General features: G+C 33.1%; 3 protein-coding genes across 9 annotated transcripts; 2 read left to right on the top strand and 1 right to left on the bottom strand.

Annotated features, from left to right (window-relative positions):
• Nucleotides 1-3,034: 3,034 nt before the first annotated feature.
• On the top strand, nt 3,035-5,951 carry LOC101220605 (bidirectional sugar transporter SWEET2). Its single transcript, XM_004146030.3, has 7 exons — nt 3,035-3,550; nt 4,314-4,350; nt 4,457-4,673; nt 4,786-4,944; nt 5,055-5,174; nt 5,263-5,411; nt 5,560-5,951. The coding sequence occupies exons 1-6, from the start codon at nt 3,496-3,498 to the stop codon at nt 5,374-5,376; spliced, it is 702 nt and encodes a 233-aa protein (XP_004146078.2). The 5' UTR covers nt 3,035-3,495; the 3' UTR covers nt 5,377-5,411; nt 5,560-5,951.
• Nucleotides 5,776-7,582, bottom strand: LOC105435287. Its single transcript, XM_011655724.2, has 3 exons — nt 7,010-7,582; nt 6,013-6,344; nt 5,776-5,919 (listed from the first exon to the last, which is right to left on the bottom strand). The coding sequence occupies exons 1-2, from the start codon at nt 7,431-7,433 to the stop codon at nt 6,253-6,255; spliced, it is 516 nt and encodes a 171-aa protein (XP_011654026.2). The 5' UTR covers nt 7,434-7,582; the 3' UTR covers nt 5,776-5,919; nt 6,013-6,252.
• A 2,528-nt stretch (nt 7,583-10,110) lies between these two features.
• On the top strand, nt 10,111-22,560 carry LOC101204235 (protein FLX-like 1). 7 transcript variants are annotated; one of them, XR_004216038.1, is made up of 9 exons: nt 10,111-10,303; nt 10,914-11,515; nt 11,629-11,795; nt 12,471-12,553; nt 12,952-12,979; nt 13,403-13,570; nt 18,220-18,281; nt 21,891-22,056; nt 22,130-22,560. XR_004216038.1 is itself a non-coding variant. In XM_031884127.1 (6 exons), exons 3-6 carry the CDS (start codon nt 10,917-10,919, stop codon nt 13,493-13,495), a joined length of 942 nt encoding a protein of 313 aa, XP_031739987.1. In that variant the 5' UTR covers nt 10,111-10,303; nt 10,462-10,538; nt 10,914-10,916; the 3' UTR covers nt 13,496-13,794. The 7 variants fall into 7 exon arrangements, 2 of the variants coding, with proteins under 2 accessions (XP_031739987.1, XP_004146014.1); XR_004216035.1 differs by lacking the exon at nt 12,952-12,979 and adding an exon at nt 16,764-16,927 and having other exon boundaries at nt 10,112-10,303; XR_004216033.1 differs by lacking the exon at nt 12,952-12,979 and having other exon boundaries at nt 10,112-10,303.
• The last annotated feature ends 211 nt before the right edge of the window (nt 22,561-22,771 follow it).

Genomic DNA, 22,771 nt, shown 5'->3' with positions numbered 1-22,771 from the left:
CAATGTTTAAATAAGGTAGATATGTCTATAAACATATTGTTCTTGTTCAACTCTGTCACCTTTATTTAATGTTACGGACCTTCTAAATTTAGTTAATATCATTTTGATTCACATTACTATTGCTTTAGACAAAGTAAACAATCATGAGTTCGAAAATAATTCCACAATTTTCATATCTTGTTGAAAAGAAATCAAAATACCCATTCAAAGAAATGAACTAATTTCTAAGATAAGTTGGGTCGTTAATTAAAAAGCGGCCCCTCAACTTTCAAAAATGTCTATTAAGGACATTAATTATTTACTATAACAATGATATAGTCAAGCACGCTATTAGAATTGATCGGTAGCTTATTGTTTGATTGTTATTATGTAATAAAGAGAGATGAGAGAAATCAAGAGATTGAAGAGAAAGACGTACGATATACATGTATAATTGATTTTTTTTTTATCTATTACCATTGGACTTAGTCTTATTAAACTATTCTCAAATATTGTATAATTAAGATACTACATATGAATTGATTACGATTTTACATGGCATATAGTAACAAACACGTTAGGTTCATTCGTCTTTATATATGTTAATAATTGAATTATTATGTAGGCTATTATACTTGGTATGAATGAATAGTTATTGATAATTGGTTGTTTGAATATCATCCACATTTAGTTATTGAAATTAGTGGCATAGATTTTTTATAGACCAAATTATATGAATATTTGTGCACTGCACGTTCTTTATTTCAATTTGACAACTTGTCTACTATTCTTTCTTTTCTTTTATATATATGTGTGTATATATATATACATCTTAATTTTCCACGTAGGACATAAATTCATTCATATCACAACCTAAAGATTTATTTATTTATTTTCTCTCTTCTTTGTCCTTTTAGTATTATATGTTTAGGAGAAAATAAAAAAAAGTTAGATGTCCTTTTGACCCACCAACATATATGACCCCATCATCTTTCTAATAGCCACATGCTAAATTACCCACTTTTATTATGTTTCACTCTTTTTTTTATTATTATTCTTATCGTAAAAGTAGGAGATTTGATCTATATATATATATAGTTACTGACACGTATCATACTTATATTTTATTATAGCTTTAGGTTGCGTTGAAATATCAACATATTTTTATTACTATAAGCGACACTTAGTTATAAGTTTGGTTTATGTGATTTTTTTTGAGTGGTGATCCACATGATTATCAAAAGAAAAAATAAATTGATGATTGTTTATTTTAATTTTTTTAGGTATATATCTATATACGAAATATTTTTTTTAGAAGTTTGATTTTTATGATTTAATTAAAAGTGGATTTAAAACGATAATAACAACAACAAAGACGTGCATACACTATTGTTGACTTTAGTTTCATTATTAAAGTGAACAATGGGAAGAGAGAATTTACGTTCTACGTTAAAAATGAGAAACTTCATTGAAAATATTGAAATTATTATTACGATAAAAGGTAACAAATAGTACTAAAAAGTTGACAAGATAGAAAAAGACTAACAAAGTGGAATAATGTAGAGATAAAAGAACTATGTGGAAGAAACTCAAACTCGCCTATGAAGATATTAGTGTGATGATGTGATCTATGTTTAAGAAAGGTGGAGAGGTTAATTTATGTCGTTTGTAAATGAAACTTGATCTTTTTTAACGATAAAACTGTTGAAAAAATCACAAATATAGTAAAATTTTACCTTTTATTGATGATAGACTATGATAGATCGAGATCGAGATAGAGTGTCTATCACTAAAGTATTTACATGGTCTATCATGTTCTATTATTGATATAAAGTAAAATGTTATAATATTTTTAAGGCTAAATTTACAAATAAATAAATAAATGAAAAGTTCATCGACTTTACTTTTAGGTAAAAAATTCATAAGTTTTTAAAATACCATTTTATTAGCTTTTGGATAAAAAAGGTTAAAGTTTTGTTTAAAAAATATCCATGAATTATTTATTTAAAAAATATCATCCAACATTAAGAAAACAACTACAACAATTAGTATAAGAACTAAAACGGTTAATATATTAAATTGAAAAAAAACAACTTTAAAATTTTTAAATATCTCTATTGTTAGTATAGCGATAGATTTATACCATTATTTGGTTTAGAGTTCAAATTGATACGACCTAAATTTGTCCTAAATTTATTTGAACTTGTTAGGTTTTACAAAATTGACAATATTTGTTGATACGATCGTTGCATTGTTGTTGTTTGAAAGAGGGATGATATTCATAAATGCCTATTATCCAGGATACTTTTCTTGTTGGTGGCAATCGTCTTTTATATTTCTCCAACCAACATTTCCTTTATTCAATGCACGGTTGCTATGGAAGTTAAGTTACTCAGGCTGATGTTGTTGTGCATTTCACCTAGTCCTCTTGTTAGGTTGGTCGTTGAGTTTGTTTAAGAGCAACATTTATATTATCTTATTTGTAGCTGTTTTAGCTTGTGTTAAAATAAATAAGTGTTGCATGTACTGGACACATACTCTATTCTCATTGTTATTGTGCATTGTGATTCAAAAGAGGTTTTTCTGCGCCTAAGTCATTCGAATAAATTTGAATGAGATTTTTTTACAACAATCCACGAAAATATTTATGTAACAAAATATAATAAAGATAAATATAGCAAATCGGTAAAATATTTAGTACCGTAACAAAACGAAAAATCCTATAAAATTACGGAAGTAAAGAGAAAAAAAAATTAATTTTCATAAATATTTGGTATGATGGTTTTTTGCGGTTAGTTTATTATAGTTTTGAAAAGAATGAAAAGAAAAAATTGAGATGCAAAATTGAGAATAAATATTCTGTAAGTTTAAGATTCTCTCAATCCCGTTTGAAAGGAGATTTAAAGAAAATAGTAATGAAGAATTCAAATAGTTTATTATTGTTAGTCATCAATCTTATGATCTGAGTCTTGAGATAATCCCAAATCTCCGCGTTCCCAAGAACCCCTAACTATTATTAATTTTTGTTATAACCTATCTGTTTAATATTCATCGACTTTATTCAAAAATTAGTTGAGTTCCTTGTTGTCTACTCGTTTTTGGATCACTTCTATTCTACATCCCTTCTCCACCAAAGAAATGTTGTCCCCCACAAGATAAATCTAAAATTCGTTTAAATTTCTTTTAGAAGAATAACAAATAATAAAAATCATGTTCATCAGGAAGATCCGTCCACTTCCACCCTGTTCTTTTTTTTGTCTATATAAAAAACCCATTTTCCCATTTTTTCAATTAACGAAATCCCCGTAAAATATCGTTTTTTCCCCCTTGATTCTTCTCTCTCAATTGGGTCTCCCCTTTTTCTTCTTCATCCTTCTCTTTTCGCTTCTGGGGGTTTCAAAATCGATCCCACCATTTGATTCCGGTGATATTCCGGCGGCGATATTTTTTTCTGTTGCTGCTGCATTTGTTTACAAGAGACGAAGAGTTTTTGTTGTGTCTTCAAAGTTATTCTAGATGGTTCTTCTCGGTTCCATCTTCTCAATTTGCAGGGATGCAGCTGGGGTAGCTGGTACGTCTTTTTCTTGTCTTCAATTCTTCCCTTAGTGGCTGGAGAAGTTTGTTTTGTTTGGAAAATACTTTCGGGAAATGAGTCTTCACTTCAATTTGGATATACCCTTTTGATCATTTTTGTTATAACGTGTTTCGAAATTGTTTTGTTTTGGAACCTCTTAGAGGGGAAGTGGATTTTGCCTTCAATTTGGACATGCCCTTTTGATCATTTTTGTTAATAACGTGTTCCGAAATTGGAGCTTCTGTGTTTGTTTTGCTATGTCGTTTGTTTATTGATTATTTTTCCTCCCCTGTATTTTATTTCTTTGAATCCCATTTCATTCATTTCTGCTATTTGGTATCTCATTGTATTTGTTTTGATTAAAATGAAGTTTGTTTGATGATCAGCAGTAGATTAATTAGATTAAGTTATTATGAACTCTTTGTATCTGTAAAGAACAGTGAAGGGAAGGGATTTGAAAAGATTCGTAATAGCCCCATTTGATAACCATTTTTGGGTTTTTATTTAGGTTTGGTTCATCGTCATTTCTTTTGTATTGTCTTCACCTTCAAGAAGAAAGGGTTGAATTAACAAGTTTTTGGAAATTAGAAACTAGTTTTCCTGTTTTAAGTTTAGCTACAAATTCGAAAAGATGACAAATATTGTAAAGAAAATGTGTGAAAACAATTACACTCTTGAATGATTAAAAACCAAATGATCGTTAAACTGGAACTTTAATCTTTATTTTCCTGATGAAAATTGTACTTTTATCCATTTGCAGGGCACATATTTGCTTTTGGGCTTTTCCTGTCACCCTTGTAAGTTTTAGCTATCTGCTCTACTAGACTTTCTAGATAAATAATGGTGGTAGAATTTATATGCTCATCATTTTATTGGTTTGTTTTCTTTGCGATTAATTTGCAGAGATACATTTAGACGTGTGATCAGAAACAAAACAACAGAACAGTTTTCGTGTTTGCCATACATATATGCTCTGTTAAACTGCCTTATTTGCCTATGGTATGGCACACCCCTCATTTCTCCAAGAAACACGATGGTCATGACGGTCAATTCGATCGGCGCTGTATTTCAGTTAGTCTACATCATGCTCTTCATAACATATGCTGAAAAGGGGAAAAAGGTGGTTATTAATTTGTCTATAATATGTACTGGACTATGTCTTTATGAATGATGGGAATCTGTGAAAGCCGAAAGGTCTAACTTATTGAAATATTCTCTTCATGTTGTAACAGATAAAAATGTTAGGATTGTTGCTTGGAATATTTGGCCTTTTCATAGTTATTGTTATTGGGAGCTTACAAATAGCTGACCTCTCTTTGCGACGGAATGTTGTCGGGATTTTGAGTTGTGCTTCTCTCGTATCAATGTTCGCCTCTCCCTTGTTTATTATTGTAAGTCTATTTTTAAGCTTCTTTTCTATCTTTTATTGTTGGACGTTTTTAAAGGCTTACCTACTTTTCTAGTTTTCTTACCCCTTCAATTTTCTTTGATGTGCTCTCAGAATTTGGTGATTCGAACAAAAAGTGTGGAGTTTATGCCATTTTATCTCTCGCTTTCAACCTTCCTCATGAGCATATCTTTTTTCCTCTATGGACTGTTCAATTACGATCTATTCGTTTATGTAAGCATTATCCTACCCATTTCCGTTGTTCATTGTGCTTTTACTCCATTTATTATGTGACGTAAATGTTTTTCCTGCCATACTTCAGGCCCCAAATGGGATAGGAACTCTGTTGGGGAGTGTTCAATTGGTGTTGTATTGCTACTTCAGTCGAGTTGCTAGAGAGGAGTCTAGAGAACCTCTAATTGTATCCTATGCGTAGATATGTACATTGTGTATTTACATCATGATAATGAGGTAAGATTTCAATTTCCATCTACTTTATCATCTATCCTTGTTAGCTACCGAACTTAACGATCTAGTTTTTTGGATTCCTATTATCCTTAGGACATGGTGTGGAAAATAGGAAAATAGCCAATCTGAAAATGTTTTTCATATACCGCAGGAACAACAGATTTCCAAGGGTTTGATAATTGGTTCTTCCACAGCATTGGTGTGCAGTTCGTTGTTAGCCAACGAGCCGTTCTCGGGCTACATTGTGTTTTGCTGTAAAATTACCCTCTCCATTAATTTCTCCATTTTGATTGATTGGTTTGTTTTTTCAACCCACCAATCAGTTAAATGGTGTATTTTTAGACAACCAACCCGAAATTCTCAAGAGTGAAGAATGTTGTAATATTTTTTAGCCTTGTGATTTAAAAGCTTTGTTCCAATGCTCTGCTGCTCCACTCTCTCTCGCTCTCTCTCTCTCTCTGATTTTGCTACGAACTGTTTGGATTTGAAGAATCTTGTATCAAATAAGAACCTAAAGAAAGGACAACGAATGAAGTTTAACCATCCCCAGTAGGTTCTTCTTCCAATTTTACTCATTGATTTGGGATAGAGCTTGGATTTAAACCTGGCTAAGTTCGGCTATATGTCGATAGATACATCTTGCACTTGTTTCGAACTTATTCAGCTGCTACTTTTGTTCCATTTTACATCATACTTGATAATTGTCTAAAGATCACAAAAGAAAATGAAAGCAAGAGAAGTGGATAATGTGTAAAAAGAGAAAAGAAAGAAAAGTTATTAGGAGATAATCTATCAAAAAGAAGAAAGGAATATTACATTGGAAAAGCTCACCCCTTTGTATAATTTATACACCTCTTTTCTTAAAATTCCCATCATAGAGAAAGAGCATCAAAGTAGATCCTTCAACCTTGTCTTTACTTTTATGACTTCTCCTTCCTACATGTAATCAATCAAACAACACATGCGATGTTAAAAGACAGGAGAAAAAGTACAAACACCAAATGACATATACTCATTTTCTTTCTTGAGTCAAAACACTCATATCTCTCTTACCTCCTAATTAGTTGATTAATTTTATTTTTTGTGATAATAGATATACTTTAAAAGAACAATACATAATTTATCAACAAAAGAAAAAAACTCAATTAAATACTAGAAAATCTTATCTCTTTATATATTTAAATGTGTTATAGTACATTTGAATAATGATAGTAGGTCATGATTACTTTGTTTGGAAGCTATTATCACTAAATAACAATTTTAGTTTAGGCTAACTTGTCCATTAATTTACTTAAAGGAGAAAAAAAATAAAAACTTGTCCATTAATTAACCATTGGAAATCCTTTGTTGAAATTCCAACTCTGACGTTTAAACAATAATAATCACATTCACTGATTTTTCTAACATATTTTTTCTTTGGATTTGTTACTAAAAGAATTGTGAGTATGAGAGATCGAACATCTCTTCAAAATGTATAGCCTTTGAAAGAGTTAGTAATTGTCACTTTCCTTAATAAGATTTGAAAAAGTTATCGAAAAGTTTAGAATTGTTAAAAAAAATCTTAAAAAGGTTTGTGTGTTCAAATCTCCCAAATAACTTACGGAGCAGCACCTTGTAACCATTTTCCATGGCGGCAATTTGTTCCTGCAGCAATCTTCCCCTTTCGTCATACAGAATAAGCCCACTGTACTTCAGCATCTCACACTTTTCCCCCATTAATATCGGCCGTTGCCACACCGCTGCCGTCGAATTCCGGCTTCCCAATTCTTCCCCTTCCTCTTCTCTGCCCAAAAGCCGCACCGGTGTCTCTCCGCCGCCGCTCCCCTTCCGCCTACTTTCCGTTGCCGGCCATTTCCACCACCTCTGATCTGTCCGTCGTGGGTGGGCTTTCTTCTCCCCCTTTCTCTTCTTGGCCCACGCGGCCGCACAGAGCCCAATGACGGCGGCCACCGTGCACGTTAAGAGAACGAAGGCTTGTTGGGTTGAGAGCTTCCATTTGTCTTCCAAATTCCACAGAGCTTCCATGGGTTCCAATGCATGATTGGAAGAAGGGTGATGAAGTCGGAGCTATATATTGTCTTTGTCATTATTAGTATTAGTAATCATAATAATATTTGCGTTTTAAATCCAATGTTGCCGTTGTTGTTATTTCAATTTTTGAATACGAGAGCCAATAATTGTTAGGATTATTAATACGTGCCACCTCAATCTTTACATTTTGTTCCATCACAAATTAATCACCCCATAAATACTTCTTGCTTTTATATACAAAATTTCCAACTTTATTCTTATACCTCATCTATTATTCAAATTCTCACCCGACAAACTTCTCATATTAATATGAATAATTCTTAAGCTCAATCTCATGTATGTTTATGTTCTAGTTAAACATGGTTATTTTACCATGATAGCAAGCCTCAATACAAGTATAGTTCAATGTATATAGCAACTTAACTAAGTGAATTTCGGCTGACTTAGTAAAGTAATACAATAATTTTTGTTCTTTTTTTTTTTATCAAGATGTAAAATGTATTATTTAAAATTTTTTATAAACTTTAAATTTTGATGTGCATAGTGGAACTAATTTTATGATTGAAAATAGATTTTAGATTATTCAAAAAGATATACGGATAGGGATGAAAATGATATTTGAGGGAACATTTTTGATTATAAAGAGGAGTAGTAGTATTTTGAGAGAGAGGTGAGATCCACCGCTGGGTTTGAGACGTTGGAGATGTCTCACCGTTTGAAGCAAATATTTAATATCACTCACGGACTTTGGAAGGTTGTGATTAAAATGTAACCACTCATTGCTTATGTTTGTTCTATTTTCTATTTTCATTCATTTTTACCAAAATATGATAGGAACAAATAATAATAAAACAATGAATGCCTATGGTCCCTTCTTGTGTTCAAATTTTATCATAATTAATTATGTGTACCTTTGTATATATTATCTCAACACTTTCCTTTCAAGTTGCATCACCTGTCTTTTTATTCACATCGGTTCTCCTAAAGATTTACAGGAGAATTGTTTTAATCTTCTCCATCTCACTTACTTCTAACTGGTTTCCAGTGATGGACATGGTATAAATTGAAAATTTGAATTAATCGACCAAATCAAAGTAGGTTCAATTCGGTTGGAAAACAAGAGTGATTGGTTTGAAAAAGTTTCAAATTGAGAAATTCCAAATAGTATTTTATAGGTGTTAAACCGACACGATTGATCGATGATCATCACTCATGGTTTTGTGATTTGGTATACATTGATTTGATGTTATAGTATTGTTATATATTATATAAATTACCCATGAACGTAATATTAATACCAAACTGAAATCCGAAAGTGTCGATTGGTGTTAGTTTTGGAAAGTTCCAAATAACGATGTTTATTCGTCAGTGAAATTAAAGAGAAAATTTTTATATAAATTTAATAGATTAATTAATTAAATAATATCTGAAAAAATCAATTAGTTTGGAATCAACAATAATTTTAATTACAAATTAACTTTCAATTGAGTAATTGTTAATTACATTTTTTAACAAACTGGCCATTAAAATTAACCATGAACGTAATATTAATTATAATCTAATATTTAATTATGTTTATAAGTAATCAAGTCTATCTGTTGGTAATTTAAATTTTAATTAAATACTATCAGAAAATATATTTTAATACAACATAATTATATCACTAAATAATACTAAAAAAAGGTTTTATAAATATTATATGTTTTCAATAGATGGAGTAATATAAATTAAAATTAATCTATAAAATAATTGCTTGATTATTAAAAATATAACAAATTAATCAATTACAGTTATTTAAAAATAAAATATTGTACTAACTAAATTTAATTAATTAAATGTATTTAGTATATTGTTAGCTAATTAATCAATAATTTGTGTAAAAAATAATTGTATTCATTCAATAATTTTGTATTGTAAAATAAGTTAAATAAATATGAATAGACTATTACCAATTTATTAAAGTAAATATTTTATATTCTATTTTTAAAGTTAGTCTTAATTAATTTTATTTCAAATGAAGATATATATAAAATAATAAAATAAAAAAACAGATAGATGGAAAAAAGTGGAAAATTGGAACGAAATAACTAAGAAATAAGGATGCATAGAAATCAGTAATTTTCCAGCACGATTGTAAAAGAAATGGTGTGCTTGAATTATATTTTGGGTTTAATTTAAAATAAGTTATTTTTTAAAAACAAATGTCCAAAGTCAAACAAAATCCTTATTTAAGTGTTCTGCTTAATATTAAAAAATATTTTTTTAAAGGTAAATTCAAATGAACTATAAAAGAAAAATATAAAAATTTTGGAACCATCGTTGATCTAGTGGTAATTATCATAAGTTGACGTAGTGGTAAAAAAAAAGATACAGTCTCAATGAGTAATTAAGATGTTATGCGTTCGGCGGCCACCTAATCAGTGATGTACGAGTTTTCATCCAAATGTTATAGTGTAAATTGTCTCGTGAGTTTTTTTATACTCAAATGTTATAAGATCAACGACGTTGTCGAGTTTTTTTTGACATGAAAATGGTGGACATGCATATAAAATATATATGTATATATATAAAAAATTTGAAGATGGATTGCAATTTAATTGATCTAACAAAAATGAAGTTGTTTGATAGGTGTAAAGAGTCAAACTTATTCAACGAAGTTACTCCTTCGTGTCCAAACAAGCGGTAAAACGAACAAAAGCAAAAAAGGGCGGAAAAAAGAAGAAGAAGAAGAAGAAACCCTGCTAGGGTTTTTATTTTCAACCCAATTGAATTGACGGGATGATAATCCCCTAATTCCCATCCCCTCTAATTCCTATTACTTTCATACTTATCCATTTTCCCTCGGATTTCTCCTCCCCCGAAAGGTTAGTTTTTGGATTTCGATCCATTTCGTTGTTTCATCGTTCATCGTATTCGTGTAGAATGAGTCCCGTTCGTGTCAAACAATGATTCTTCAGTTTCCTATTCGTATTTGACATGGCTGAGCTGATCGATAATGCTTAACTTATCGAATTCTACGTAGGTGTTTTGACATTCCGATTGCTTCGGATGGAGTGGCTTTCCTGGCCGTAGATAGAAAGCTGCCTTCTTGATGTTTATGTTAGTCAGTCCTACTATAGAAATGTAACTTGTTTTTGGGTTTTGGGATATTTCGATTCGATCTTTAAGGGGTTTGTTATTGATTCGATATAATTGGGGGATTGGGTTTGATTCATAGTATTTCATACTGGCGGTTGTTTTTCTGCTGGCATGAAAATTCTTGGGTTTCCTTGGGCGTAAATGGGTTTTTAGATTCTTTAAATCGTTGGATGGCTAGTTGTTTTTTCTTGGGATGTTAGAAGTGAATACTTTGTCTGCTTGTTTTTTCTTTTCAGAAGCAGGATTACATGTAGTCTATGAATATTTCTTTCAAAAATTAGTTTTATTAATTTGTTGATATTTCATTAAGTCTTTCTTTTGGGTTTTCTATAATAGATTATGTCTGGAAGAAATCGAGGACCCCCCATCCCACTAAATGGTGTGCCTCATGGTGGACTACCACCAGTTCGTGAACCTCCTTTTGCTAGAGGTCTTGGGCCATTGCCACATCCAGTGCTTCTTGAGGAAATCAGGGAATCACAGTATGGGATGCATCCAGTGTCTCTTCCTCCACACCCTGCGATAATCGAGGAGCGTCTTGCTGCCCAACATCAAGATATTCAAGGTCTTCTTCTTGACAACCAGAGGCTAGCTGCAACCCATGTTGCGCTTAAGCAAGAACTAGAAGCAGCTCAGCATGAGTTGCAACGCATGGCTCATGTTGCCGATTCCTTACATGCAGAAAGGGACATTCAGATGAGAGAATTATATGAAAAGTCAGTAAGACTAGAGGTTGATATGCGAGGAGTTGAGACTATGCGAGCAGAGCTTCTTCAAGTTCATTCTGATGTCAAGGAATTAACTGCTGCAAGGCAGGAGCTTAATGGGCAAGTACAAGCAATGACACAAGATCTAACTAGAATTACTGCAGATTTGCAGCAGGTCCCTGCTTTGAGGGGAGAGATTGAAACTGTGAAGCAGGAATTACATCGTGCTAGGTATTTTATGGCAGTCTCTTGGATTGTAAATTTCGATGGGCGATTGAGGTTTTTTTTTGGTTGGATATCTATTTTGTAATTCTAATTAGCATGTATATGTTTTGCTTATCAAGAGTTGCAATTGAGTATGAAAAGAAGGGATATGCGGAGAATTATGAACACGGTCAGGTTATGGAGAAGAAACTGGTTTCAATGGCAAGGGAATTGGAGAAACTTAGAGCTGAGGTTGCTAATGCAGAGAAGAGAGCTCATGCTTCTGCTGCTGTTGGTGGAAATGCTGGTATGCACATTCTTTTGAGTTTTAAGTTCCTAATGGTTACTCTGTTTTAATCTAAGATCATATTAGTCCTTGTACTTTAAAATGTCCAAATTTAGACATTATACTTGCATAGTCAAAACCCCAATTTTGGAATCAACAAACTCAGTCCGATGATTGATTCTAGACGAACTTAAGGGGTATGTGGAGCACTAAGTGGTTTATTACAGTCAACTGTTCTTTTAGTACGTGGGTTATAATAGTCTATAGGTTATAAAAGTCCATACTTGGGGTGCAAACTATTTAGTCTGGGTTATAATAGTTTGTATTTGGGGTCTAAATTATGTTAGTCTAGGTAGGAAATAATCAACACTATAATAAAGAGGGAATGAGAAGGTAAGTAGGAAATGGTAAACATTGTAACAAATAGGAATTTGGAATAATGATATGGTAGTTAATTGTAGGTTATAATATTCGAAAATATCAACGATTATTATTGGAGCTCCAAACATGGAGTGGATTATTATAGCTCATCCCACCCACTTAAGTCTAGCTAGAATCTGGTATGTAGATGAAAAGTGGGTTCTTCTTCGATTGAAGAGCTTTGATAAGTTTTGTGCAAAATATTCCATTAATTGAAATATCCTGTAGTTCACATTGTTGTATGTTCTCCCTGACCCTGTTAAATAATTTATCTAGCTGCTGGGTATGGAGCAAATTATGGCAATGCTGATGCTGGATACGGGGGAAATCCATATTCTACCAATTATGGCTTGAACTCCGTAAGTTTTCACCCCGTCTATTACTTCAGCTGTTGGTTGTATAGACTTCAGTGTGCGGCACATCTGGGAAAGAAGAAAAGTTCTAACATGGATAAAAAATGTCTGATTCAATTTTTCTGAAATGTATGAATATTTCTGAAAAATCATGTAAGCCATGAAAACGTGGATACATTTTTGAAGTCAGAAACTTTCTATGTTTCTCAAATTGGCAAACAGTAATTCATATCTAAATTAGTTAAATTATTCAATGAGATACAAAGCATAATAGTTATTTTAAGCTTCACACTATTAAATTTTCTTTAGTTATATTAGGTTAATATTATGTTATTATTTATATATTTTTTGCCACACTCACAAACCTCTCTCCCTCCCTATTTCTATCGGCCAACCTCAACTAGGGACAGGAAGCAAAAAGTAAAAGCAAAGGTATTTACACGCGTTTGCTCCTACTTTTCTTGCACCTCACCGTAGGCTCTGGACCTTAATTTCTTTTGCATATAGCATTTAAAATCTTTACAAAATAATGAAAGACAAATAAAGCAGTAGTAAAACCAAAATATTTACAAGCATGTGCTGCTATTATTTACAACAGAAAAAGGGGTTGCTATTTTATTGGGCTGTCTTTATGTACGCTCCTTCAAAGCTAGGTTTCAACAAAAAAAGGTTTGTCATAAAACAAAGTTGACTTATACACTCAAAGCCTTTTTGGAGTATTTGCAATTCAATGCAAGCATGCTCGGTTTTTGGGGGGTCTTTGACTTCTCGTGTACCATTTGTTTGTCTCTTCTTGGATTCCTATATTTTTCGTTGTTTTGAATGGTATATTATTTGTTTTGCTGTAAATTATAGGTGCAGTCTGGTACTGAAGGTTATCCTCCGTATGGACCTGGATCTGTTCCCTGGGGTGCGTATGACATACAACGGGCTCAAGGACATAGATAGAATGATGCATGATATCCTGCTAAGATGTTTCTTGCAGAGGGATTGAGGTTCAAATCACAAAGCATTGATAATTAGGTCTGGATCTGATGTGTTGTTTTGTGATAAACATTTTAGGAGGTTTGCTTATTAACAGTTTTCAAGTTGTACTTCTGTTAGACAATTAGCTTGGCCCATTGATGCAGTATTCTACTTTTTTTTTTCAAATTATATATTTTCCCTGTATATGCCTCTCTACACATTTCAGATGTGATATTTATTTTCATTTTGGGTTTGGTTTTCTGGTACATTCCAGAAGGTTACACATAGTTTTTTGAATTGCAAATCTACATTGCAGTTCTTTTTGGTGTGTGAGCGCAGATTTGCTAAGCATTTCACTTAGCAGCTTTAAGAATGAAGTTCTAAGAATTAGATAGGCTAGGTTGAGTTCGCTGCTTATCTTTTGGGATTTAGTCTTCTCTTTTCTCTTGATGGGGATCCACATATTGGAGGTGGATTGGTGATTTCACTTTTTCTTGGGGTTTAATTATGTTATGTATCTAGTAAACAAAGTTTCCTGGTAACTGAAAAAGTGGTCTTGATATTTGGTAACCATATTGATGTCTAGAAACCTTTTTTTTCCTTGACCTCCTTTGTGCACTTTCGGTAAAATTGCCAGATTAATGTCTAGCAAGTATATTATTAGCTATTTGTTATTATTTTGTTAAAGCCAACTACAAGAGGGTTTAGAAATACAAACTTGAAGATACGTGTTAATATGTGCCATTCCCCAAACCCATGGAAACTGAAAAGCATGTCACAATGAGCACCATATATTGGGAGTAAAAAGGAAAAAGCCACAAAAGATAGTTTCAGTCTTTGAAGTGTTTCTTGCGCAAATGCAGGTTGTGGTGCCAAATAAAAAGATGGTGGCTCTCTAGATTAAGTAATGTGATAACCCTCCCAAGGGCAGCAAGCCAAGAAATGATCCGAGTTGTTTTCAACATCCAAAATTTAGAGAATAAATGATGGCACGAAAAAGAATAATAAACCAACTTTAGAGGAGTTAGGAGTGACCCTTGGGTTGTTTGGTCCCTTGCTAGGATTCCGTGATTCCCTGTGGAGGTCAGTGATGAAATCCTTTTGCAATTATTGGTTAGGTGAGGTCTTTACTTGATTGGAGTCCCTTTATCAAGCAAGATTTTCTTTTGTGGCCTTCTTTTTTAAAGTTATTATTTGTTTTATAATGTCCTTGTATTTTCTCACGTATACATTTTTTCCTCAATCGAAGATTAGATCTTCATTATAAAAAGGAAAAAAAGTAAACCAACTAGGTGCATGTAAGGCATACTACTTGGTTCTAATAAATTTCAAAAACATGTATAAATTCCTCGCTGTGGGAGACCTTTGAAATGTGCATGCAAGACATACTACTCACCATTGTAATTTATGAAGTTAGGGCAAACGTTGTCTCTGCAACTGATGGCGTGCAAGTAAGCAGGAGCCACATTGTTCCCATCTCATTCTGTAATTTCTCCATTCTGATCTGCTGGTTAGAAAGAATTTGGCTACATTTATTTGTTTCCTGGTTTGGTGTAGTAAAGGTCCGCAACAGTCAGATTTACATGTAATGGTTGGAGTATAATTTTTTTGGTTCAATTTTTGGATCTAGATTTCATCCTTTTATTTTGGTTAGATTTTTTTTCTTTAACTGATATTGCTTCCTATTCTTCCTATAATGTAGTTTTTCCCCTGATGTCTCTAGCTTTAAAATCTACATTCCACTCCCATCCTTTCTGATGTAGTACGATTTGGATATTATGGTCAAATCCTTAATTTATTAGGATTACGATTAGTTTCTTTGATTTATCAGGATTCAGATCTAGTTTATTTGGTTTATTAGGATTAGATTAGTTTCTTTTATTAATTATTAATTATGATTAGGATTTGTTTCTTTGATTAGGATTAGGATCAGAATTTGTTTCTTTTATTAATTATAATTGCAATTAGTTTCTTTTATAAATTAGGATTAGGATTAGTTTGCTTTTCAACTCTTTGTAAATAGATTACTTGTTTTCTTGTATTTATAACTTTTTATTCATCTGAATAAAATTCTCTCTTGATATTCACCACTTTCTTTTTAAGATGTCTTGGAAGATTGGCATTTCAATAGAGATGCAATGGCCGTTGGATTTTGTGGAGGGGTGATTGCTTCTCAACCTTTTGAAGAATCACCTATGGGTATTAAGTACCTCACAAGTTTCTAGAATATGATATATTGTCTTGTTGAGACGTTATCTCATTTTTTATTCTGGTGGTGGTCAAAAGGTGAAACTTTCAAGTATTCAGATTTCACATAAACAGAGAGAGTAGGTGCAGATGATTTCGAATGGAATGAAGGACATGTTTTTTTCCTCTTGAACTGTGCCTTAACTTAATGTCTTGTAACTTTGATATTGACACTTGTACTCACTCTAAACTTTTATTGTGTTTAATAGATATTCATGAACATATGGATGTTGTTGGTAATCTGTTCAATCCATTTAGTGAGTAGAGTATCTTGGGAAGGGATTGACCATATTCTGAAGAAAAGGTATAAAGTGGCATTCAATATGTGAAATTGCCTGCTAAAGTGGACATGGTAGTGATAGTTAATAGGTTACATGATTTGAAACTCGCCATTCCTTTGCCTATCTTGTGTGCTCCACTCATTTTGATCTTCTGTCGTCTGTTTCCTTCCTTTCCTTGCCAGTTAGATTTCCATGCCTTAGAGTCCAGACTTTAATTCAAGAATAGTTACATTTCTATGCTTTAGAATCCAGACTTTAATAAGAATCGATGAGATCTGTGTCTTCAAACTTCTTAGTCGGTTTATAACCTACATCATTAAATGTGAAATTCACAGGATTTTTGTTGGACCTCTTGGTAATGATTTCCCTTCTATTTGTTTGGTTGGCCTGTCATTTAGGAGCTTGTATTTCTTTGAGTTCGTTGTCAACACTTTCCACTATTTATTATGGTCTATTCTGTTATTGTATGGCTTTGTTACATGTATGTTATCTCTTAATTTTTTGCCGCTTCCATTGATGATATGGGGAGAAAATATTTCATTTTCTGGTCTGTATACTCCAAACACGAGGTATGAATTTCGGTTGTAGCCCATGTAATGTACTGCAATCATATCATCCTGCAGTGGGCTAATTAAGTGAAGCGAGTAGGAATGATAAGTATAAATATGGGGATCTCAAATTTTCTTGGTGGTATTAAAAGTCTCGTCCTCACATGGTTTTAGGACAAAGAAAGAAAAAAATTACAGAAACGTAAGGGAACACTATGTTTCTCATCTGCTCTAGAGAATTACAGCAAAGAATTGAGAGAAAGCTTGTATATTGCGTGAAATGGCTGGTCATTGCCAAGACAGTTCAACAATGGAGCCACATGGTGAATTTCAGTCAAGTAAGTGTTTATCTTTTTTCTCTGAAAAAAACAGTGATCACCTATTATCCCAGTCTCTTCCTCTTCCTCGTCCTTGTAGAAATCTTTAGATCTGTTTTCTTTGTCTTCACCTGTTGCCTTATGGCACTCTCACTTTGCTGCCATTGCCTTTGGTAGGACATCGGTACCCCTTGATTGAGATTTTGTGTGCAATGTGCATCTTTCTTCTTTCCTTCCATCTCCCTGTATGATCGCGCCTGAGATTGTAGGTTTGGGGTTTTATGTACAATAGTAGGTTTATTAGGGGTTTTATGTACAGTAGTATCAGATCTGTGTACATTAATGATTTCAATGTAGATTATATTTTAATAAATGAGATGTTTAAGTTATATAGTTTGGAACAAATTGTTCCTATCCTGAACGGCATTGTTGCTAGAATATGTAGAATGGTTTATGGAAATGAAAATTTTACTTCATTCAAGTTACCAACTAGCTGAGTATTTAGAATGGTTAAAGGTGGAGTACAGTTATATGGTTCTAAGGAAAATCTTACGTTTCAGATTATAGAAGCAGGAAGAGGCTGGAAGAATCGTCTCGTTTGTTTGGTTAGAAAACATTAAAAATGGTCAAATGTGCTAACTTTTTACTTGGCATCCTTCAGAATTGTTCCTTACTATTTTGGGAATTTGTCATTTGAATGTCGAATGCAGTTTCTGCATTGTTATCTTTTTGGGCTGTAAATACAATTTTTCCCCAGTTTTGTGGTTAGAGATATTTGAAGCAGCCATTTATCGGATCCTTTTGTTGATAGGCTAATGCTCTTTTATGAATTTGTTTCTTTTTCCTATCATGTAGTCCTCTGGAATATTTTGACTCCTGTTATGAATCTTCTAGGAATAAATTGCCTGTAGGTTTGCATTTATTGTCCTGAAATGCTGATGGGAAGCTTTGTATATAGCTTAGCTTATAGCTTGGTACTTATTGTTTCGTAAATTTTCTAGCTCTTAGGACTCTGGAGGATATCCCATAGTTCTGCCGCCACTTTCCATCTTTTTCCCATCCCGTTAACCTGTAGTATCCCAAAAAGAAAACTAGTTGCTTAACTTGCTTTTAACTTATTGGAGAAGCAGTCCCAACAACAGTGTGAATTATCAGCATTCATTTTTTCATCCAAGTATATATTTATGTTTTAGTCCTTCGGTGATTTTATGTTCAATTTTCTTGGAAACCTATAATGATGTCTGTTATGGTTTGCATTTTTCTGTTTTTTATATTTTCTAACGTAGATTTTCATTTGCTTCTTTCACTAGCAGGTTTGTGGGCATTCGTGATCTGCTTCATCTATGGCTGTGAACTGATTTCAGATTGTACTGAGGTGAGTGCATCTATTTGAGCTATCTTCAATGTTTCCAATCTGATTATGAATGCATTTACAGTTTGATATCACTGCTTCTTTTCAAAGATATACATTTTTTGCATGTAATATAACATGAAAAATACAATTTTATTGCTGTTACTTATTGAAATGAGTTTGTTGTTATTCTTATCCAAAAAAAATGAATATGTTGTTATTAATACTATCAAATTTGAGCCATCGTGGGTTGATTTAATACTGAAAAAGAAGACATAGGTCTTAATAACTATCTAAGAGGTCCTGAGTTGAGTTCAATTCATGGTGGTCACCTACCTAGGAATTAATTTCCTATGAGTTTCCTTGACACCCAAATGTTGTATGGTTAGACAAGTTGTCTCATAAGATTAGTTAAGGTGCGTGTAAGCCGATCCATACATTCACGGATATAAAAGAAATAAAAATGTTCACATTCGATGAGGAGCTGACTACAATTTGAGGAGATTGAAATAATACAAAAGGGATAACTAATAAGGCCAAACAAAAAATGGGAGCAGAAAAGCATATGTGAATCCCACATTGGAAAAACCAAGGGAACTCGCACTCCTTATAAGAGGGATGTGCTACTCCTCTCATTGCCAATTGGTTTTGAATTGGAATCTCATACTACCAAATATGGTATCAGAGCAGATTGCTTCAGGATGTCTTGGGTTCAAGTTCTTGCAATGTTATTTTCTCAATCAATATCAATCTACACTTGCTTGACTCTTCTTTATATTTCAAGCCTGCAAGTGAGGGAGAGTGTTAGATATATAATTAAATTTATCCTCACTAGCTAAGCTTTTGGGTTAATGGGTGATTTAAGAAAAAGGTCCCTCATTTTTATTTTTAAAAATCGTAATTCTCCTAAGCCAAATAAACATGGAAAAAGAGCAACCATCTAAACTGAAGGTTGAAGAGGTGGCTCACTTTGTCTAGTTCATGAGGTTTCAATATAAGGTTGAATTTGAAAGGGCTGTTCCCTCTTTATCTAGGAAGTGTTTAGTTTGAAAGGTTTCAAGATAGGTTGAATTTGAAAGCTTGCAAGGCTGTTCGAGATCTCATACACAAGTGAAATGAAGTGCGTGAATAAAGTGGCTCAGAGAGGCTGTCGATGGTTGTAGTACACAACATTCATTTGTTCCCGCAGAGATAATGAAAGAACAGTCTAGATTGTAGAAATTGGACGCTTTCCATTTTGGTGTTTGTGATTTCATGGGGCTTCATGTGGTGGGTTGGTTAAGAAATGGTATGATAGGAACGATTTCATTGCTGGATAAAAGGCTCTTTAGGAGGAGAAGGTCGTCTAGTTTTCTGCCCAACCTTTTGCTATTGTCATGAACATGAGGTGAAAAAGTTGCCCATTTATATATTAGCTTGGCTGGATGGAATGGAGGACAGGATAAGGTGCATTGCATTTAAGTTGAAATTGGAAGAGTTTCTTCAAAGGACGCTTGCTTATCTAATGTGACAGTTGACAGTTTTGAAAAGGAAAATTGTCTCTTTTTATGGATGTTGAATGATCCCTCTCTACTTCCTCCTTAACATGATTTGGAAGGACAACTACCCGAACAAAAGTCAAGTCCTCTGGTCTAGGACAGGTAAAGGGCTAAAAACACATGATCTGTCTCTAAAGAAAATGAGCCATCTATCTACACCTTGTGTGTCTGAGAGAAGCTGAATCGATCTACCATCTATTCGTTTATTGTTAGTTCCCATAGAGAATGCATGGCTACATGGGCTATTATGTGGGGTTTTTCAATTGGGAAGAAAGCGAAGACTTTTTTAAAGCAAAGCTTCCTCTTTCGAGTCTTTACGTAGTAATGTGATTGGTCGTGCCTGAGACTATTATTTTGCAACTATAGCTACAACTGGAAAGCTTTCTTATAGTTCACTAAGAGGGAGTCCTTTTTTTAGTTTCTTTAAAAAGAAGTTTGGAATGAAGGAAACATATATTTATTATGTCCTATTGTGAAGTCGATTTTACCCTTGGATAAAACTGGTAGGATCCTAACCTAAAAGGAAATATTCAAGAACATACAATAACTGAAGAACAATCAAATATGGAAATATATGAAAAAATATTGAAATGTAAGCTATGATATTACAAGAAGTAATCCCTAGCCTTTTGAGACAGCTAGACTCTTCCCAAATTCTTACTCAAGGAATTTACTGCAAAACTCTTCATACCTTTCCCTAACCTGTCTCCTTCTGCTTATAGTAAAATAACCTAACCAACTTAATATCTAATTACTAATATGTCCTTTCTACTAAACATACAAATTATCCCTATATAATCCTAACTAGGAGTCTTACATAGACATTGTGGGAAAGAAAAGTTTGGTAGGCGCGTTTTGAGATCATTTAGCTGTTACCCATTACGATATGGAGGAAGCTGAAGTCTGGAAAGTGCTTAGAAATGTTTATGACTAGGTTTAAATACCTTGATATTTCTCCAGGTCATCGAACTAGAAGGGCATCTTATACAAAATAAGACATTTGTTCATTGAAATCCTTTTGTCCAAGTCTCATAGTTAGATATGAAATCTTACGAGTGTCCTGAGGGGTCTCAAGCTTTCTTAAAATTCTAATAGTTCCTCACAGGAATGCCCTAAAATTGCCCTAATCTTGACGCGCCAAACCCTTACATGAAAGGGCGAATAAAGAGAAACTCCTCCATGAAGATAACACTCTTGAATTGAGTCAAGCAGACACTAAACGTCTTAAAGAAAATCTATCCCCAAATTGCATAAGCAAACTGACACCTCGTAAGGTCTTCAACCACATCCTTATAGAGGATACAACATTGTGGCCCTGTGAGGAAGAAGATTTCGTATTAATGATATGCAACCACAATTTACCAAAAGCTTGGGAATCCAAAAGTGAGCATCCCTTCTATCCTTGGGCTCATAGAAAGATCCCCAAGCAAGGACAGAAGTCCTCATTTATGTTGAGGGATGTTTGGACGGTTATATTCACATGGGATTTAAGGCAAACTGGATTTTAGAAACTTTAGTTTTGGATTACTCCAATTTTATTAGCCTTGGCCCTTCCGGATATCTACGCTGTTGTCTAGGCTTATGATTGGATGAAATTTGTGCATCGAAAGCCTCTCTTTTCTGTAGAGTTAGATAAATGATCTCTGGGCACACAAACAATTTGAATACAAATTGAAGCATATCTACAGCAGTTATTGATGTGCATGAACCATTTTTTCTCCTGATACTTTTTAGTTCATTTTGTAAAACCATATTTCAGGAAAAGTAATTTCTGCCTGGTTCGTTAATTATTTTTTATTATTTAATTTTAAAATTTTAAAATTAAGAGTCATTAGTTCTAGCCTTTGCAGGTTTAAAATCTGTGCAGTTGATTTATTTATAGCAAGGTCTCGGTTAAATTATTGTTTTGAATAGTTATGTATTGCTATTTTTCAACAATGCAAAATTTCACTTTCTCAGGAAACAGATTTTTTAAATAAGTTTTGTTATATGCCTTATTATCGAGTATTGCCTGTGTTCAGCGTTTTTGATGCCTTGGTGGACAATATTGCCAATATTTCTGTTTGTATCTTACTTGGTTGATATTTGTTCTCAGGTTCTATATAAAAGCAGTGGAAGCTGAACTCCCAATTCTTCCATCTGGAATCACTGGAGTCTGTGGCTTGAACAATCAACAATTTATTGGCTAAGCCTTCCTGGCATAAATTTTACAACTGACAATACATCATTTTGGTGCTGGTTGGCTTACGCCCTTTGCTTGGGTATGAGAAAAATGAATTTGTCTATTCGAAGTTGACCTATGGTTCTTGAACATCCATCTATGTAATGAAACAGGCTGACAGAACCGAACAGGCTTCCACTGTGTTTGCTGTCGACAAAATGGGTTTGTCACAATTAGTTCAACTTCAACCAAAACCCTCTGGAGGTTCCGTTTGTGAAATAGGTTGCCTTGAAGTTGGTTGAATTCAACTGCAGCAGATCAAAAGTTAATTGTCGAAAGTTGAGGTAAATCAACCCCACATCAGGCAAACATCAGTGTATCCAACATCTCAGATCAAGAAATTTTTGTACGTTTTCTAGTCTCTGAATTCTTATTTAAACTTACGAATGTATGAACTACTAGGGATTATGTCCAAAAGACTCGTAAACATCAAATTTGTGTCTAGTAGATACAGGATTTAACTTTGAAGATTCTATTAGACATAAATTACAAATTTGTATGCAAGTAAATTATCAATAAAATTTTGAAAACAATGGAATACATACAAGAGTACATGGAGACCCACCAAAAAAATGTTGATATTTGGTAGAGGATGTGATTCAATCAAATAGTATGTCATCATCAGGGCCACTTTGTGTCATTTTCATCCCAATTATTTTTTAAAATATAATTATTATATCTACACTACAGAAGATAAATATGTTCTTTCTTAGTGTCAGTTTATGTCCATTGGTTTTTTTTTTTTTTTTTTTTAT

Source organism: Cucumis sativus, chromosome 4 (genome assembly GCF_000004075.3).
Source record: "Cucumis sativus cultivar 9930 chromosome 4, Cucumber_9930_V3, whole genome shotgun sequence".
Taxonomy (NCBI): domain Eukaryota; kingdom Viridiplantae; phylum Streptophyta; class Magnoliopsida; order Cucurbitales; family Cucurbitaceae; genus Cucumis; species Cucumis sativus.
The sequence above is the reverse complement of the archived record's forward strand: the minus strand, read 5'-3'. Positions and strand labels throughout refer to the sequence as shown.